Source organism: Dryas octopetala, chromosome 7, assembly GCF_963921425.1.
Source record: "Dryas octopetala chromosome 7, drDryOcto1.1, whole genome shotgun sequence".
Taxonomy (NCBI): domain Eukaryota; kingdom Viridiplantae; phylum Streptophyta; class Magnoliopsida; order Rosales; family Rosaceae; genus Dryas; species Dryas octopetala.
Genome location: NC_141372.1, coordinates 217,650 through 236,862, shown reverse-complemented (window position 1 = coordinate 236,862; position 19,213 = coordinate 217,650). Strand labels below are relative to the sequence as shown.

The following is a 19,213-nucleotide window of genomic DNA, read 5'->3' as shown; positions in this document are numbered from 1 at the left end:
CAAAACAAAGCCTAAAGTTAATTTGGACATTTTCCTTTTTATTGGCCACCAAAGAGGACCTAAAAAAATTATAAGCTCATGGTGATCATGAGTATGAAACACCTGTAGTGCTATATTAATTTTTTGCTTTGCTCATTACTATTTTATTATACATAAAGTTGTAACAAGAGTTCCACAATTTGTACATGTCTTGTTTCTAGCTACTTAGAAATATCACTTATTCGTCATTACTCAGTCCAATGCTTAAAAAACAGATGCAACAACTGTCCAGCATATATGGGAAAACAGAAAATCAATGACCCAAAAAAAATTCAGATTTATTAAGTAGTACTGTCACAAACATACAAGTACGTACCTGCAGTATGAAAAAGTGGAATATGGGAATGGGTGGTAGTGTGGTACAACCGTACAATCCTAATTAATGAAGTGAATATATTAAACATATATAGATGAGATAATTACAGATGGATATATTAATTACTGAGGCTTAAAAAAGCTGACTTGAATTCCAGTATCAATGACAACATAAATCCCGGCGGCAATGAGTATAATACTGAGAATGGTGCCAGAAACACCAAGTCCCCAATTGAGGCACCACATGATGCTATACCTTTTGGGCTTCTTAATCTTTAACCACAGAAAACAAGGATAAGCGAAGGTAATTGGAATGGCAATCCCTCCTATCAGACCTGCAAAGCTCCCTAGGAATGGAATTGCCACCGCTATAAAAAAGCACCCGTATCCAAACATGGCTCGAGACACCGATCGGAGCCACCACGGGCATGGTTTGTTTTTGCGCTTTATGTATTTCGACTCCATATCATCAAACATTGGCATGCCAAAGATTTGGAATGAACTTACCGCATTTATTATGATAAATAAGCTCGTTAATGCCAGAATCAATTGGGATGTGTCACGTCCATGGAATTCATAAATTGCAGTTAGCATCCCCCCATTTGGTGGTATCTATTTTTTCAAAAAGAAAATAGTCAATTGCATTTACATGCATATTATTATTCGAAAAATGAAGACTTGTAATTGGAGGAGATCGAGGACATAAGTATTATTTATACCTTGTGTCCGTAGGCCCAATATCCTCCAATTGCTAGGGGAAACAAGCACATTGCAATAATTGCATATGCAGCTTTGACCCCTCTCCACATTGGCACGTGGGATGGCTTCTTGTCACTTGAAGGCATGGTTGCCTGCAATACATATGCAATAATATATTAATTAAACAAGATTTGAAGATTAATATATATATATATACACACAATATGACAAATAGAAAATTAGGATTAAATACCAAATATCAATAGTTTTTTAATAAAGCAACAAGACACTAATTTTTTTTAGTTTAGGTACTAACTTAGAGTAAAATATTTTGAATTAGGTCACAAATCAGTTTGTTATACAGTTGTGACTGTCGAACAGTCACAGTTGTGACTATTTAAAATTTATAAAAAATTAAAATTTTTAAAGGTTTCATACTTTTGATTTAGGTTTTGGGGATGAAGTCCTATAACCCAAAGACTAAATAAAAGTTTAAGCCTTGCAAATATTGAAAAAAAAATAAATCAATAAAAAAGTTATGACTATTAGACAGTCACAGTTTAATATAACTATATTTTTTAAAGTTGGTATCTAAACTGAAATTTTGTACCTAAAATAAAATGACATAAATGTTTTAGTAATTGAAATGAAAAAATATTATAATTTGTTACCTAAATTTGTACCTAAACCCTAAAATGACATAAAGTCAATGGGCCTTGTGACAGAGGGGTGCGTGAATTACCTGAATTTCTAGGGTAAGATTATGGCCTTTAAAAGCAAAAGCAATGATGCCAAGAGCATTGAGAATGCTGAAAATCATAGCCGTATTGGTGTTTTCTCTTTTGGGATCATAAGAAACACCGTCCAGCCTTCCCTCGGTGACGGCGACCAGCCACATAATAGTGCAATAGCCGATGGCGGTGATTGCGCCAATCAAAGATATCCCCGCAATGGAATTCAAATTGGGGAGCTGAGACAGAAGCACCGCAGCACATGTAAACACCAAATACCATTCCACCGTGGTGAGTGGCTTGGCGGTGCATTCGTGGCCGCACACGATTTCAAAGAAAAGCTTCATGCTCGAACCTCCCACGATAATAAGTGCCACACAGGTCCCCCCTGAAAGGTAATAGATGGGGAATACGGCAAACAGCTTCCCCATTTTGTCACCGAAAGTAGCACTGAAAAGTTGGAGGTATCTACTGTAACGCATCCCAGTTTCAGTGGATTCATGAAGCTTCACCAAAAGCCACAGGGTGTAAAGCTGCCATGTAAACGCCACTGTCAAGCTTATGATCCCCCATGTCCTGCATGCATGTATATATATATTAGAAAAACGAAATTAAAAAAGAGATCGAATGTTCGAATTGAAGGTGGTTCCTTAATTACGTACCATCCAAGAACGGTGAAGGAGACGGGAAGCACAAGAGCTGGAATTCCAATACCCGAACAAAGGGTATGGAAGGCAGCATAGTAGGCATTACCATTTCTTGACTCGGTGATGGGGAGCCAAGCGTCCTGAGGGTCAAACTTGGTAAGTTGGATGGCCCTTCTGATTGGGCTACCCAACGGTGTGAAGAAATTCGGAGTACTGTTATTAGCCTTTGGTCTACCTCTACGCCCACCACCACCACCATTTGAAGGTACTATCGACAGTAGAAGTGGCTTTCTTGAATGAGATGGTGATGCTTTACTGCTCAACTCTGCTAATTGCATGGGAGGTGCCGAGACATCATCATTCCTCGGATCCATTTCACGATGTTCTGCTATTGTCGTCATCATCGTAGTAGCAGCTGGGATGGTGGAAATGTCGTCGTCTTCCACTATGAACTCATCACCCATATTCTCTCTCTGATTATTCTCTCCCATATCCACTATTAACGAATTACTCAGTGCTAGCTAGGTAGCCAGCTTCACACTGCGTACTACGTACACTTAATATGATTCAATAGCCGGCCAAGGCTTAGCATAATATATAGACATACCATAAGTCTTAATTTCTTGCACAAACATATCATAATGCATATTGTTAATTGGGTCATGGGTCATGAGTCATGACTTTAATATTTCTGGGTCGACAACTTTTGTTGACCGGCGCTACCATATATATGTTTGGAATCAAATCATCCACTACTTATTAACGCGCCCAGCTACAAGTTTGACATTGACTAAAAGGCTTAATTTCCATTTCCTCAAAGGGTAATTTCTTTCTTCTATCCCATGTCGTTTGACAATTTGATATATATATGTTGTGCTCTTATTTCTACAAAAATCTTAAACTAATAAAGATATAGAAGAAGGGCATCCATATATATTTTATATAATTTATATAATATTATTACTTTGTTCTGTCATAATGTGGGGAAGGTCTTTTCTGCGTGACTTGGACTAAGTATAATCTCATGAAGTACGTACTATATCAGTTTGTTTACGAATTAATTGGATTACTGGCTTAATTAGCTTCCTAACGGTACGTATTGCCTTGTGATCGATCAATTAGTTAGACCAGATTTTAGTCAATTAAAATCCCTTTGATATTTGTTTAGATCATCTTATAACTGATTGTTTAGAGGATATATGCTATAATTTAATATGGATCGAGTGCCTTTTTCATTTGTAGCTTACCAAAAAGCTCATAGTGGGTGGACGTCTTTTCCCCCCGTTATACGATCATGATCATAGCTGGGTGCCTGGATCAGTTATTGTAACTGTAACACGTAGTTTCTCACTTAAATATACAATTTGAAATAGCATTCATTTTTCCTTTTCTTTGATGGCATATTATAGTAAAAAATGGGTCTAGCTCTTTGCCATGTGGACCGTCTGAAAGCACCATCCTTCCAGAAAGTTTGAAAAACGATGCAACAATATATTTTTCATGTAATTCCACGATTCTGGGATTGGAATAATATATGCGTTTGCAATGGAAGGCAATAGTTTTCTAATTTCTATATCAATTAATGACAATCATACGCAGTCCATTAAGTCAATGTCTGAGATCACAGGAAACTCATCATGAATTGCAAGATTGTCAAAGGAACGCGTTCATATCCCTTCTAGTAGCTACCTGCCCAGGTTATATTTTTTCATGAATTTTTTTGTAATTAATGTCACATATCATCAAAATTGAAAATTATTATTTTCTGGGAGGCTGGAAGCTTTCAAATATGTTGGTGCATTATGTTAAAAAAGATTTGATTTTATCGTAAACACCATAGCAAGCTGAAAATTTTTGTGGAAAAATTAGACGCAAGTAGTGATAGATTGAAATTCAGTGTAGCACATTTAAATGTTTGTGGGTCTGAGAATTGGACTACTTTATTTAAGGAATTGGGCCAGTTGGTTTCAAAAGGGCTAAGGCAAGCAAGATATGTTCAAGGAACAGAGTCTTCTAAGTTCCAACAACATATATCTTCTTAATTTGGGCCTTGTTCTCCTCTTGACCCCCAAAAAAAAAAAAAAAAAACCCCTCTATATCACAAGGACTTTTGCTTCTGCTGCTACACAAAGTTGCCATATCCGTCAAATTCTTCTTTTAAATTTAACTGGTACCATCACGGTCATCACACTAATTAGCTGCCAGAAAAAATTACTTGTTTTTACCTTTTCATTTTGTTAAAATTGAATTTGTTTGGGTGTAAATTGAAGGTTTGTCAATAAATGACAATAAATTGTGCTTCACCTTTGCAGCTAGCAGCTAGCAGCTAGCATCCAGCAATGTATACCTGGAATCTGGATGCTAGCTGTATCAACAAGGAGAAATGTATATGAGGCCAAGCATAGCAATTAACGAAAAAAAACTCCATAAAGTTGATAAGAAATTCAAGATTTTGGAAAGTAAAGATGGTTGATGCAGTCAATCATGCTCTGGGACATACATACATATATATACATATATATATATATAGCAGCATATCATATCATAGGGAAATTATATTGAGGTAACCGAAATGATGACAATTAAATTAATTAATTTATCCACAAAATGCCCAGAAATATATGCCTGAGAAACTCTTCCGCTCTTTCTTTCACGGATGGATCTATTATTGTGAAAGCGAAGCCACAAATAAGTAGAGCTAGTCAGTCAAAGTTTAGAAGTAGAAGAAGTTGCAAGCTGAATAAGATCCTTCCTCAGAATCTTCCCGGATGGATTCTTAGGTATGGAACCTATAAATGCCACTCTCCTAATTCTCTTGTAAGGAGCAACCTGTATCAACATATAACAAATTAGATTAACTGAATATTAGACATTTTTCAATTTAAGACAAAAGGTTGTCCTGTTAAGTTTGTAACTACCAAAACACTTAACAAATAAGAGTGACTCACCTGACTCGCCACAAAGTCCATGACAGCATTCTCTGACAAATTACTTGAGGCTTTTCTTACAACATAGGCCATGGGATACTGCCCAACCTTTGCATCAGGAAATCTGACAACCACATACATTATTGTTTCAGTAATTTAAATAATTAGTAAATTGATCATTATCTAGATTCTAGAGTAAAGGAAAACGGTCTGCAGATATATATTGTGTGACACAATTTGTGTCTTTAATTTGCTACTTGCTAGCTAGTACTACGTAATACTATTTGTATTTGTATATACCACATATTAGACACCACACATACATTCAATATAATTAAGACATCACATATATGCACAGACTGATCACAGTATAACTTGTAATGAACTTAAATGTAAGGGATTAGTTTCCAAAAATAAGCACAGCTAACTGCTAAGCTGCACTTTGTATTTGCATTCACAAATACAATGCATGGAGATTGATTCCGAGAATAAAGAGAGTACTTACGGTATAACAGCAGCATCAGCAATTTGAGGATGAGTGAGTAATAAAGACTCTAATTCCGCTGGGGGGACCTATAACCACATCCACAATATAAGACAAAATCATGTTCATCAGTAGTCATATATTCCACCCCTTTTATACATATATATATATATATTTATGTATATATTTTCATCCAATTAGATTGTATTATCATGTTCAAGTATGTAAGAGCATCTCCAACAGACTCTTCAAATGATTTTGGATGCTCCATTTGCTGTGCCACGTAGGAAAAATTTACTCTAACAAACTCTTCAAATGAACTCTTCAAAATAGGGACCCAAGATCAACTAATCAAATTTGAAGAGTGAATTATGCTCTTCTTATTATTAAAATATTAATTTAAAAAAGATATAAAGTCAAAAAAATATTAATTTTGTTTAAATTTGAAGAGACTATTTTCACTCTTCAATTTTCACTCTTTTTTTTTTTTTTTTGCCATTATTTAATTTTCACTCTTCAAATTGCCACATAGGTCAACAAGGTGGGATTTAGAGAATCTCTTGGAGAGGCTCATAGATTTCTTAAATGATTTGTTACTTAATTATTTTATAAGCATATATACGTATTGTTTTAATTAAAATCTCTCTATATATATATAAAATTGAGGACGGCAAAGCAATCAAATAATCAGTATTGTGCGAGCCATACATTAATAAATGTATATCTAGTACCTGATATCCCTTGTATTTAATGAGCTCCTTCAACCTATCAACGACAAAAATGAATCCATCCTCATCAATGTAGCAGAGGTCTCCTGTTCTTAACCATCCTTCTGAATCAAGGGTTGATGCTGTGGCTTCTGCGTTACTGAAATACCCTGCAGTACGCACTTGTACCAAGTTAATTACCAACACTAGTAAGTAGTACCACTACTCTATCCATCATTCCATCCCACTATAATCAAAATTTATTAAGATCAAAACAGATATCCACTGTCAATTAAATACAAAAAATGAATTATATATATGAAACTGAAACACATGGTCCAACTACGTGCATAATAAATTAAATTTATCTCAATCACTCACATGATCCAACTCTACCTAGGGAAGTAAGTAATTTACAACTGTTTGTGTCTCGTGATTTTTAAAATATTGTTATTGCTAGTGAGTAGGGCCGGTCCTGACTTTTGGAAGGCCCGGGGCGAAATTTAAATTGAGCCTTTAATAAAATCTTTTGCAAAATAATTCACAATTGACAATAAATCAATTAGGAAATTGTCGATCATATCAAGAAATCAATTAGAAAATTTTTGGTTGAACGTCAAGAAAATAATTGAAAAAAAATAATTTATAAGAATATAAGAGAAAAATTAAAAGGAAAAAACACACACTCAAACATTAATTACCTTCTTGCCTTAATGAGACCAAGAGTCTGTGGAGAACCAAAAAAAAAAAAAAAACCAGTTTTCCACAAGACTATATGGAGAGGCAGAGATCCGTCTTTGCCAATTCAAAGCAAACATGCTCTTTGAATCCAACTTTCCAGAAAGAAGATATGTGTTTTTGATGAAAAAAAAAAGGTGTAAAGCCAAGGGCAAAAAGGATCCATTGCCATGCAGATGAGGATGTTGGCTTACTTCTCTTGTGATTCACGTGAGAAGCCAAAGAAAAATGAAGCAAGTTGGCCAAACACAAATTAAGGAAATAAAAAGGTGGTTTTCAACTAATAATCAAGGAAAAATATGTTGCAGAATCCAAACTTTATATCTTAGAAGAACCTAGTTTTTTTTTTAGTACAAAGAGGGGCCTAAGCCTAAAGAAATAAACTAAATAACTACAACTCTGACACAATAAGTAAAATGACTTAATTGCAACGAAGACATTATAAATAGACCAAACAACTATTTTTTTAATATATATATATATTAATATATACATAATATAAAAATTTGAAGGTGGGCCTGGACGGTCGCAATCGGTGCCCCCCCTTCAGGGCCGGCACTGCTAGTGAGTAGTGAGTTAGTGACACTATCATTATTGAATTAAGTTATATTTGACGATCACTAAAAAACAATAAAAAGCAAGACAGAAAGAAAGAAGAAAGGTGAGAAAGTAGTTAACGCAAATAGTGTACCTTTCATGATGGTGGGACCTTTGAGCCAAAGCTCACCCCTTCGATTGACTGGCAGAGGCTGAGCACTTACCGGGTCGACAATCTTGGCCTCCAAGATGGGCGACAACAGCCCCGCCGTGCCATACCTCCGACTCTCCTCGATCGAGTCAGTTGAGGCTCCCACGCCCGTCGATTCAGTCAATGCGTAGCCCTGAAGAATGGACACCGTCGGATACTTGTGCAAGAACCCCTCAATGACTTCCTTGCTGAGTGGGGCTCCACCCGACAGAACCGTGTGCAGGGAACTGAGGTCGTACTTGGCCTTTATCTGATCGGCCCCGTTCACCAGCGCTACCAGTATCGGAGGCACCAGCGGCAGGTAACTCACACGGTACTTGCCGATGGCCGAAAGCATGTTGTGAATCTCGAACTTGGAGAGCACCACGATTGTTGATCCCGATGCCAGGAACCCCGTGGCGAACGCTGTTAAGCCGTAGATGTGGAACATCGGAACCGTGCACAAGACCGTTTGCTCCGCCTCCACTGAAGAGAGCCGCCCAAGAACGGTCCGGACCATCGCTATCAAGTTCCTGTGCGACGACACCACACCTTTACTCGCTCCGGTGGTTCCCGACGAGTAGAGCAGAGTTGCCGTATCATCCTGCCAGATCGCTTCCCTAAATCGACTCCCGCTCGGCTGCCTTTTCATCATCTCCCCCAAACTAGTGGACACCTTCAATTTATCAGAATAAAAACCATCCTCCTCATCATCCATCACCACGATGGAGGACATGGAGTCAAGTTTGGGGACGAGTTGCCGAGTAGTGAAGGCCAGGACTGGCTTCGAATCGGCAATTTGCTTGCCGATTTCGCGCGCGGTGTTGAGGGGGTTGGTGGTTGTTATAATCGCGCCCAGTGACATTACGGCCAGGCACACTACCGGGAAGAAGATCGAGTTGGGGGACAAGATGAGGATGACGTGGCCTTTTCGGATGCCCATGTCGGAGAGACATGAGGCAACCGAATCGACGGCGCGCCAGAGATCGGAGTAGGTGAGTTGGCGGCCGGTGGAGGCGTCGATGAAGGCGAGTTTGCCGTGGTGGGCCTGAGACGAAATGAAAGTGGTGATGTCCAGGGAAGGGTTGGGTGGGAGTGGGATTGACTTGCGCTTGCTGTAGAAGGTCGAATTGGAGTTGCAGAAGCCACTTCTGGGGTCGACCACCACCGTCGGACTGCTCATGTGTGCCATGGGATTAGAGTCTGATCGAGTCTGAGTCCCTTCTTTTGCTTCCAGTGTCCAATGCAAAAAGCCTTTTGTACTGTACTAAGATCCTCTATCTATTTTAATTTTGGGAAAAATTTTCAAACAGGACACCTATTTTGGGGTCAATCTTAGTTTAGGACACCAGTTTGGGTTTGTCTTAGTGTAGGACACATATTTAGGGTTTGTGTTAGTTTAGGACAATCCGTCAACTCCGTTAACTTTTCCGTCAAAAAAGAGATAATTTGATTATTTTATATTTTTAAAACAAATAAAAATTAAAGAAAAAAGAAAAAAAACTAAAAAAATCATTAAAAAGTTTAAAACTAAAAATTAATTTAAAATAGATTAAAACTAATAACAAAAAAAAAAGCAAAAAAAAAAAAAAGATGCAGTAGATCTGGTTCACCCCCCTCCCCCCAGCCTCCGCCCCCGCCCCGGCCCAGTCACACCCTCCACCCCTAGCCCCCATCGCACCCCCTCCCCCCAGCCCCGGCCCCCGTCACACCCCTCACCCAGCACCAGCCCCCCCTGCCCGCTTTCTTCTTCTCCCACTATCCCAAATGGTGAACCTGCGACGGAGAATGGTCCCAAAAATACCCGAAAATGCTGTGGGGAATTGGTTTTGGTCAGTTCCTTTGGTATTCAAAGAAACCGAGACAGAATTACTATGAGGAAAGGATTAAGAAGATTTTGCAGTGACAAGGCAAACAGGTTTAAAGGTGATGATGGATTCTTGGTGGTCTCTGAGTGTCTGAGAGAGAGAGGTGATCTCTTTAAGAACACCAAGGGCGGCATCAATCTTTATTGGACCACAAGTTTGTGCAAGCTCCCTATTTATGAAATGGATTTTGGGTGGGGAAACCTGTATGGGCCACTAGCCAGCGAAACGACTACAAGAACCTAATTTTGTTGGTGGATACAAAAAAAGGGGATGGTATTGAAGCTTGGGTTACGCTCGAAGAAAAAGAAATGGCCAAATTTGAGTGTGATGAGGAGCTACTTGCATTTGGTTCTGTCAACCCCAGCACAATTGGTAATGATCACTCTAACTTGGACCCCCATTGATGATATGGCACATACAGCACCACTGACTCCGCATCCTCTCTCTTCTCTCTCCTCAAACACAACTCAAGCCTTTGTTCCAGGGGGGAGGGGGCGCTGCCCCTGGTGCTTCTGCCTGGCCGCTCCTCTCCCTCCTGCCTCTCCTTCTCCCACTCCCTCCCCCGCTCAGGTTTATTTCTTCTTCCCCACCCCCAGCCCCGTCACACTCCCTAGCCCCAGCCCCCGTCGCACCCCCTCCCCCCAGCCCCAGCCCTCGTCGCACCCCCCACCCAGCACCAGGCCCCCCCCCCCCCGCCCGCCCGCCCGCTCGCTTTCTTCTTCCCCACCCAGAACCACCCCTGCCTCTCTCTCCCCAACCCAACCTAGCCCCTCCCCGACCACCCCCCTTCACCCCAACCCAGCCTGCCCCGCCCCTTCGCAAGCCCCCCCACCCAGCCCCGAGAGAGAGAGAGAGAGAGAGAGAGAGAGAGAGAGAGAGAGAGAGAGAGAGAGAGAAAAAAAGTTTAATTCTTTTGTTTTTTTTTTTCAATTTTAATCTTTTTAGTTTTTTAGTTGTAATTTTTTTGTTTTTTTTCAGTTTTTATTTGTTTTAAAAATATAAAATGACCAAATTATCCCTTTTTGGACAGAAAAGTTAACGGAGTTGACGGATTGTCCTAAACTAACACAAACCCTAAATATGTGTCCTACACTAAGACAAACCCAAACTGGTGTCCTAAACTAAGATTGACCCCAAAATAGGTGTCCTGTTTGAAAATTTTTCCCTTTAATTTTTTGCTATATTAATTTTTCCAGTCTGAGTAGGTGATTTTTTTTTTTTTGGTCATCAGTCTGAGTGGGGCATGATGATTCATGATCGAGTAGGTGAAACACCTGTAGTGCTATATTAATTTTTTGCTTTGCTCATTACTATTTTATTATACATAAAGTTGTAACAAGAGTTCCACAATTTGTACATGTCTTGTTTCTAGCTACTTAGAAATATCACTTATTCGTCATTACTCAGTCCAATGCTTAAAAAACAGATGGAACAACTGTACAGCATATATGGGAAAACAGAAAATCAATGACCCAAAAAAAATTCAGATTTATTAAGTAGTACTGTCACAAACATACAAGTACGTACCTGCAGTATGAAAAAGTGGAATATGGGACAATCCTAATTAATGAAGTGAATATATTATACATATATAGATGAGATAATTACAGATGGATATATTAATTACTGAGGCTTAAAAAAGCTGACTTGAATTCCAGTATCAATGACAACATAAATCCCGGCGGCAATGAGTATAATACTGAGAATGGTGCCAGAAACACCAAGTCCCCAATTGAGGCACCACATGATGCTATACCTTTTGGGCTTCTTAATCTTTAACCACAGAAAACAAGGATAAGCGAAGGTAATTGGAATGGCAATCCCTCCTATCAGACCTGCAAAGCTCCCTAGGAATGGAATTGCCACCGCTATAAAAAAGCACCCGTATCCAAACATGGCTCGAGACACCGATCGGAGCCACCACGGGCATGGTTTGTTTTTGCGCTTTATGTATTTCGACTCCATATCATCAAACATTGGCATGCCAAAGATTTGGAATGAACTTACCGCATTTATTATGATAAATAAGCTCGTTAATGCCAGAATCAATTGGGATGTGTCACGTCCATGGAATTCATAAATTGCAGTTAGCATCCCCCCATTTGGTGGTATCTATTTTTTCAAAAAGAAGATAGTCAATTGCATTTACATGCATACTATTATTCGAAAAATGAAGACTTGTAATTGGAGGAGATCGAGGACATAAGTATTATTTATACCTTGTGTCCGTAGGCCCAATATCCTCCAATTGCTAGGGGAAACAAGCACATTGCAATAATTGCATATGCAGCTTTGACCCCTCTCCACATTGGCACGTGGGATGGCTTCTTGTCACTTGAAGGCATGGTTGCCTGCAATATATATGCAACAATATATTAAACAAGATTGGAATAATATATGCGTTTGAAATGGAAGGCAATCATACGCAGTCCATTAAGTCAATGTCGTCTGAGATCACAGGAAACTCATCAATTGCAAGATTGTCAAAGGAACGCGTTCATATCCCTTCTAGTAGCTACCTGCCCAGGTGATATTTTTTCATGAATTTTTTTTTAATTAATGTCACATATCATCAAAATTGAAAATTATTATTTTCTGGGAGGCTGGAAGGTTTCAAATATGTTGGTGCATTATGTTAAAAAAGATTTGATTTTATCGTAAATACCATAGCAAGCTGAAAATTTTTGTGGAAAAATTAGACGCAAGTGGTGATAGATTGAAATTCAGTGTAGCACGTTTAAATGTTTGTGGGTCTGAGAATTGGACTACTTTATTTAAGGAATTGGGCCAGTTGGTTTCAAAAGGGCTAAGGCATGCAAGATATGTTCAAGGAACAGAGTCTTCTAAGTTCCAACAACATATATCTTCTTAATTTGGGCCTTGTTCTCTTTTCGGGGAATACCTCCTCTTGACACCCCAAAAAAAAAAACCTCTATTTCAAAAGGACTTTTGCTTCTGCTGCTACACAAAGTTACCGTATCCGTCAAATTCTTCTTTTAAATTTAACTGGTACCATCACGGTCATCACCCTAGTTAGCTGCCAGAAAAAATTACTTGTATTTTCTTTTTCATTTTGTTAAAATTGAATTTGTTTGGATGTAAATTGTGGGTTTGTCAATAAATGACAATAAATTGTGCTTCACCTTTGCAGCAAGCATCCAGCAATGTATATCCTGGAATCTGGATGCTAGCTGTATCAACAAGGAGATATGTATTTATGACAAACTGTATTTGCAGACAAATAGTTCGTGGATAAAGTTAAAATAATGTTAACAGTAATACACTGACTAAACAATTTTGATTTGGTTGATTTTTTGCAAAAGTGATGTTTGAATGATGTCCTAAAATATGAACGGATCTGATCATTAAAATTCATTGCTGGGTGGTTAGGTGAGCGAAAAATTTCTCGTTCTATGGTAAACAAATGATCATTACTATATATATACGGCAACATATCATATCATAGGGAAATTATATTGAGGTAAACGAAATGATGACAATTAAATTAATTAATTTGTCCACAAAATGCCCAGAAATATATGCTTGAGAAACTCTTCCGCTCTTTCTTTCACGGATGGATCTATTATTGTGAAAGCGAAGCCACAAATAAGTAGAGCTAGTCAGTCAAAGTTTAGAAGTAGAAGAAGTTGCAAGCTGAATAAGATCCTTCCTCAGAATCTTCCCGGATGGATTCTTAGGTATGGAACCTATAAATGCCACTCTCCTAATTCTCTTGTAAGGAGCAACCTGTATCAACATATAACAAATTAGATTAACTGAATATTAGACATTTTTCAATTTAAGACAAAAGGTTGTCCTGTTAAGTTTGTAACTACCAAAACACTTAACAAATAAGAGTGACTCACCTGACTCGCCACAAAGTCCATGACAGCATTCTCTGACAAATTACTTGAGGCTTTTCTTACAACATAGGCCATGGGATACTGCCCAACCTTTGCATCAGGAAATCTGACAACCACATACATTATTGTTTCAGTAATTTAAATAATTAGTAAATTGATCATTATCTAGATTCTAGAGTAAAGGAAAACGGTCTGCAGATATATATTGTGTGAGTGTGTGACACAATTTGTGTCTTTAATTTTGTACTTGCTAGCTAGTACTACGTACTACTATTTGTATTTGTATTTGTATATACCACACATTAGACACCACACATACATCCAATATAATTAAGATATCACATATACGCACAGACTGATTACAGTATAACTTGTAATGAACTTAAATGTAAGAGATTAGTTTCGAAAAACAAGCACAGCTAACCGCTAAGCTGCACTTTGTATTTGCATTCACAAATACAATGCTGGAGATTGATTCCGAGAATAAAGAGAGTACTTACGGTATGACAGCAGCATCAGCAATTTGAGGATGAGTGAGTAATAAAGACTCTAATTCCGCTGGGGGGACCTATAACCACATCCACAATATAAGACAAAATCATGTTCATCAGTAGTCATATATTCCACCCCTTTTATAAATATATATATATATATATTTATGTATATATTTTCATCCAATTAGATTGTATTATCATGTTCAAGTATGTAAGAGCATCTCCAACAGACTCTTCAAATGATTTTGGATGTTCCATTTGCTGTGCTACGTAAGAATAATTTTCACTTTTTTTTTTTTTGCCATTATTCAATTTTCACTCTTCAAATTGCTACATAGGTCAACAAAGTGGGTTTGGAGAATTTCTTGGAGAGGCTCATAGATTTCTTAAATGATTTGTTACTTAATTATTTTATAAGCATATATATGTATTGTTTTAATTAAAATCTCTCTATATATATATAAAATTGAGGACGGCAAAGCAATCAAATAATCAGTATTGTGCGAGCCATACATTAATAAATGTATATCTAGTACCTGATATCCCTTGTATTTAATGAGCTCCTTCAACCTATCAACGACAAAAATGAATCCATCCTCATCAATGTAGCAGAGGTCTCCTGTTCTTAACCATCCTTCTGAATCAAGGGTTGATGCTGTGGCTTCTGCGTTACTGAAATACCCTGCAGTACGTACTTGTACCAAGTTAATCAACACTAGTAAGTAGTACCACTACTCTATCCATCCCACTATAATCAAAATTTATTAAGATCAAAACAGATATCCACTGTCAATTAAATACAAAAAATGAATTATATATATGAAACTGAAACACATGGTCCAACTACGTGCATAATAAATTAAATTTATCTCAATCACTCACATGATCCAACTCTACCTAGGGAAGTAAGTAATTTACAATTGTTTGTGTCTCGTGTTTTTTAAAGAGGGCTGCTATTTGCACACCCCTAAATTTCTTTTTGCACACTCTTTTTGAAAAAAAAAAAAAAAAAATTCAAGAGAAAAGACCATTTGGCCCTTTCCTCACCCACACACCCCCATCCCCATCTCCCCCCCGTACACACCCCCTTGCTCTGTTTTTTTTCCCTCCGCCCCATCACCACCTTCCTCGCACCAGCAGCACCACCACCTTCCTCGCACCAGCAGCACCACATTCCTCGCACCACCATCTTCCTCGCAGCACCACCACCGCGCGCAGCACCACCCAAAACAGCCACCATAACCAGCCCGGCAGCCCCTCCTCGGCTCCTCCCTTTCTCCTCTCTCTCTCTCTCTCTCTCTCTCTCTCTCTCTCTCTCTCTCTATCTCTCCTTCCTTCTCTCCTCTCACCCAAGCAGACAACCAAACTAGTAAAAAAAAAAAAAATTGCAGCGGGTTCGGCGGACCAGTGCCGAACCCGGTGGTTTCGTTCGACAGGTACCCGCCGAATAGAATAGGATTGTTCGGTGGGTACCTACCGAACGAAACCATTGGGTTCGGCACTGGTCCACCGAACCCGATCCAATTTTTTTTTTTTTAAGTTTTCTTCTCCGGCGCGCGACGGTGAGCTTGCTGGAGGAAGGGAGGTGGTCCGGGTAAGGGGAAGAAAAAGAAGAGAGGGTGGGGTGGTCTCCGGTGGTGGTAGGCTGCTCGGGGATGGGTGTGTGCCGGAGAGAGGAGAGGTGGGGAGGAGGTGTGTGGGTGAGGGGTTGTGTACGGGGGGGAGGGGGGAGATGGGGATGGGGTGTGTGATTTTTGGGTGTGTGTTTTTTTTTTTTTTTTTTCTGTTTAGGAAGGGTGTGCAAAAAGAAAAATTGATGGGGTATAAGGTCTTTTCCTTTGAGTTTTTATTTTTTATTTTAAGAAAGGGTGTGCAAAGAGAAGAAAAGGGTGTGCAAATAGCAGCACTCTTTTTAAAATATTGTTATTGCTAGTGAGTAGTGACACTATCATTATTGAATTAAGTTATATTTGACGATCACTAAAAAACAATAAAAAGCAAGACAGAAAGAAAGAAGAAAGGTGAGAAAGTAGTGAACGCAAATAGTGTACCTTTCATGATGGTGGGACCTTTGAGCCAAAGCTCACCCGTTCGATTGACTGGCAGAGGCTGAGCACTTACCGGGTCGACAATCTTGGCCTCCAAGCTGGGCGACAACAGCCCCGCCGTGCCATACCTCCGACTCTCCTCGACCGAGTCAGTTGAGGCTCCCACGCCCGTCGATTCAGTCAATCCGTAGCCCTGAAGAATGGACACCGTCGGATACTTGTGCAAGAACCCCTCAATGACTTCCTTGCTGAGTGGGGCTCCACCCGACAGAACCGTGTGCAGGGAACTGAGGTCGTACTTGGCCTTTATCTGATCGGCCCCGTTCACCAGCGCTACCAGTATCGGAGGCACCAGCGGCAGGTAACTCACACGGTACTTGCCGATGGCCGAAAGCATGTCGTGAATCTCGAACTTGGAGAGCACCACGATTGTTGATCCCGATGCCAGTAACCCCGTGGCGAACGCTGCTAAGCCGTAGATGTGGAACATCGGAACCGTGCACAAGAACGTTTGCTCCGCCTCCACTGAAGAGAACCGCCCAAGAACGGTCCGGACCATCGCTATCAAGTTCCTGTGCGACGACACCACACCTTTACTCGCTCCGGTGGTTCCCGACGAGTAGAGCAGAGTTGCCGTATCATCCTGCCAGATCGCTTCCCTAAATCGACTCCCGCTCGGCTGCCTTTTCATCATCTCCCCCAAACTAGTGGACACCTTCAATTTATCAGAATAAAAACCATCCTCCTCATCATCCATCACCACGATGGAGGACATGGAGTCAAGTTTGGGGACGAGTTGCCGAGTAGTGAAGGCCAGGACTGGCTTCGAATCGGCAATTTGCTTGCCGATTTCGCGCGCGGTGTTGAGGGGGTTGGTGGTTGTTATAATCGCGCCCAGTGACATTACGGCCAGGCACACTACCGGGAAGAAGATCGAGTTGGGGGACAAGATGAGGATGACGTGGCCTTTTCGGATGCCCATGTCGGAGAGACATGAGGCAACCGAATCGACGGCGCGCCAGAGATCGGAGAAGGTGAGTTGGCGGCCGGTGGAGGCGTCGATGAAGGCGAGTTTGCCGTGGTGGGCCTGAGACGAAATGAAAGTGGTGATGTCCAGGGAAGGGTTGGGTGGGAGTGGGATTGGCTTGCGCTTGCTGTAGAAGGTCGAATTGGAGTTGCAGAAGCCACTTCTTGGGTCGACCACCACCGTCGGACTGCTCATGTGTGCCATGGGATTAGAGTCTGATCGAGTCTGAGTCCCTTCTTTTGCTTCCAGTGTCCAATGCAAAAAGCCTTTTGTACTGTACCAAGATCCTTTATCCATTTTTCTGCAAGTAGATAGAGAGAGAATCCTGGTCGTTTTACTGCCTCTCCAATATTTGACCTTTGACCGTTCATTTTTTGATTTCGTCAAAGAGGTTTCGTGGACAACTTTACCCTGCAATTGACACACGTGTTTGACCATATGACGCAAATATCCCCCGTATGTATGATGTATCGTATTTTTATCAGTAATGCTAGATATACCACATTTTTATACCATAATTTCATACCACCTTATGTGGCAACTTACATGGCATTCATACATTGGATACTAAAAAATAAAAAGAAAAACCCAAAAAGAAAAAGAAAAACTCTGTCCAATAAAGTAATGACACGTGAGATGGTATAAGAATGTGGTATAAGAAATGTGGTAAGTATAGCATTATTCTATTTTTATACCAAGTAAGAGATAGGACTCACCTACACAAATAAAATTGTGCCATGGATTATTACATTGTTCTTCCCCTATCGTCTGCTTGATTTCTCATTGCATATTCCTTTTAATTATACAATGTTAGGATCGATCACCTGCTTAAAACTATTGACTTGCCCACATTTACTCACCCCTCCAATACTACTTAAACTATAACTCATTACCATGTTCTAGTCAATAATATGGATTAATTACTCTCTTAAGATACTTAGAAAGATGTAGTTGTTAGAATCGTAGAATTTGCCCATCTACTCAAGTTTGATGTTGCATCTCCTAAATAAAATAAAATAAAATAAAAGTTACTCAAAATAATTGGACACTTAATTTGTTAATCAAAAGTATAGTCCACAATCCTAATATTTGTAGAATTTATTAAGATTTTTATAGTGTGGTTAAATATGTTTTAGGAAATTTATTAGTTGAAAATTCAAACTTAATATTATTTTATTAAGAATATAGCTGCAATATTGTAACTGTAGATACAATGCAAATGCTCACTAGTAATTTGGTCTTGGAAAAATATATTGTAATCGGTTGTTCATATGAATAATTAAATTAGTTGTGGTCACTTGAAATTAAAGTACAAAAATAATATTAGCATTTGTAGTGATATTTATTATAGAGAAACTTTTATCTAGGTCCTTTAATTTTACAATTTACTAATTAAAGCCAAGGAATAAAATTTTGGGTTTCGAGGAAATTTCGACGGAAATTTCGAAGATTTTTAAATTTCGACAGAAACGACGGAAATTACTATCAAAATACGAAAATTTTAAATGAAACTTTACCATATGTTTATTTAACATATTATCTACTACATTGATAAAAACATTGAAGAAACCAAATTATATAATAAGTTTCATGTAATATAAGATGAATATAATGCGCGCTGAAGGTAAATACTGTTAAATAAAATTAGTATAATGAATAAATGAAATTAATATATTCTTTATATTTTATAATCTATACACTAAACCCTATATACTTTATAATCTATATTCTATATTTTTTAAGATATAATATAAGATATTAGGGTTTAGGCCTATTATGATATTTTTAATTATTTTTTATATAAAAATGTATTAGAGTTTATTATTTTAGGGTTTAAAAACAATTAAACGAAACCCCAAAATAGTTAAACGAAACCCTAAATCATTTTATTTTTTCCGA

General features: G+C 38.8%; 3 protein-coding genes across 3 annotated transcripts; all 3 read right to left on the bottom strand.

Annotated features, from left to right (window-relative positions):
• Positions 1-305: 305 nt before the first annotated feature.
• LOC147277998 (lysine histidine transporter-like 8) lies at positions 306-2,980 on the bottom strand. Its single transcript, XM_086250507.1, has 4 exons — positions 2,447-2,980; positions 1,796-2,360; positions 1,074-1,205; positions 306-966 (listed from the first exon to the last, which is right to left on the bottom strand). Exons 1-4 carry the CDS (start codon positions 2,920-2,922, stop codon positions 478-480), a joined length of 1,662 nt encoding a protein of 553 aa, XP_086106633.1. The 5' UTR covers positions 2,923-2,980; the 3' UTR covers positions 306-477.
• Positions 2,981-4,982: 2,002 nt separating this feature from the next.
• LOC147277997 (peroxisomal OPC-8:0-CoA ligase 1-like) lies at positions 4,983-9,283 on the bottom strand. The gene is made up of 5 exons (XM_086251668.1): positions 7,979-9,283; positions 6,574-6,719; positions 5,864-5,931; positions 5,380-5,482; positions 4,983-5,260 (listed from the first exon to the last, which is right to left on the bottom strand). The coding sequence occupies exons 1-5, from the start codon at positions 9,204-9,206 to the stop codon at positions 5,138-5,140; spliced, it is 1,668 nt and encodes a 555-aa protein (XP_086107794.1). The 5' UTR covers positions 9,207-9,283; the 3' UTR covers positions 4,983-5,137.
• A 4,070-nt stretch (positions 9,284-13,353) lies between these two features.
• LOC147277996 (peroxisomal OPC-8:0-CoA ligase 1-like) lies at positions 13,354-17,732 on the bottom strand. The gene is made up of 5 exons (XM_086250464.1): positions 16,291-17,732; positions 14,776-14,921; positions 14,246-14,313; positions 13,749-13,851; positions 13,354-13,629 (listed from the first exon to the last, which is right to left on the bottom strand). The coding sequence occupies exons 1-5, from the start codon at positions 17,609-17,611 to the stop codon at positions 13,507-13,509; spliced, it is 1,761 nt and encodes a 586-aa protein (XP_086106590.1). The 5' UTR covers positions 17,612-17,732; the 3' UTR covers positions 13,354-13,506.
• Between the last annotated feature and the right edge of the window lie 1,481 nt (positions 17,733-19,213).

Excerpts from the sequence above, each read along its gene's own strand:
- LOC147277998 (XM_086250507.1), bottom strand. The coding sequence starts at position 2,922 with ATGGGAGAGAATAATCAGAGAGAGAATATGGGTGATGAGTTCATAGTG. Across the intron at positions 1,206-1,795 it reads ATCTTACCCTAGAAATTCAG|GCAACCATGCCTTCAAGTGA; the intron begins GTAATTCACGCA and ends TATGTATTGCAG. Across the intron at positions 967-1,073 it reads ATTGGGCCTACGGACACAAG|ATACCACCAAATGGGGGGAT; the intron begins GTATAAATAATA and ends TTGAAAAAATAG.
- LOC147277997 (XM_086251668.1), bottom strand. The coding sequence starts at position 9,206 with ATGGCACACATGAGCAGTCCGACGGTGGTGGTCGACCCCAGAAGTGGC. Across the intron at positions 5,483-5,863 it reads GCTGATGCTGCTGTTATACC|ATTTCCTGATGCAAAGGTTG; the intron begins GTAAGTACTCTC and ends TGTGGTTGTCAG. Across the intron at positions 5,261-5,379 it reads TGGACTTTGTGGCGAGTCAG|GTTGCTCCTTACAAGAGAAT; the intron begins GTGAGTCACTCT and ends ATGTTGATACAG.
- LOC147277996 (XM_086250464.1), bottom strand. The coding sequence starts at position 17,611 with ATGGATAAAGGATCTTGGTACAGTACAAAAGGCTTTTTGCATTGGACA. Across the intron at positions 14,922-16,290 it reads AGGTCCCACCATCATGAAAG|GGTATTTCAGTAACGCAGAA; the intron begins GTACACTATTTG and ends TACGTACTGCAG. Across the intron at positions 13,852-14,245 it reads GCTGATGCTGCTGTCATACC|ATTTCCTGATGCAAAGGTTG; the intron begins GTAAGTACTCTC and ends TGTGGTTGTCAG.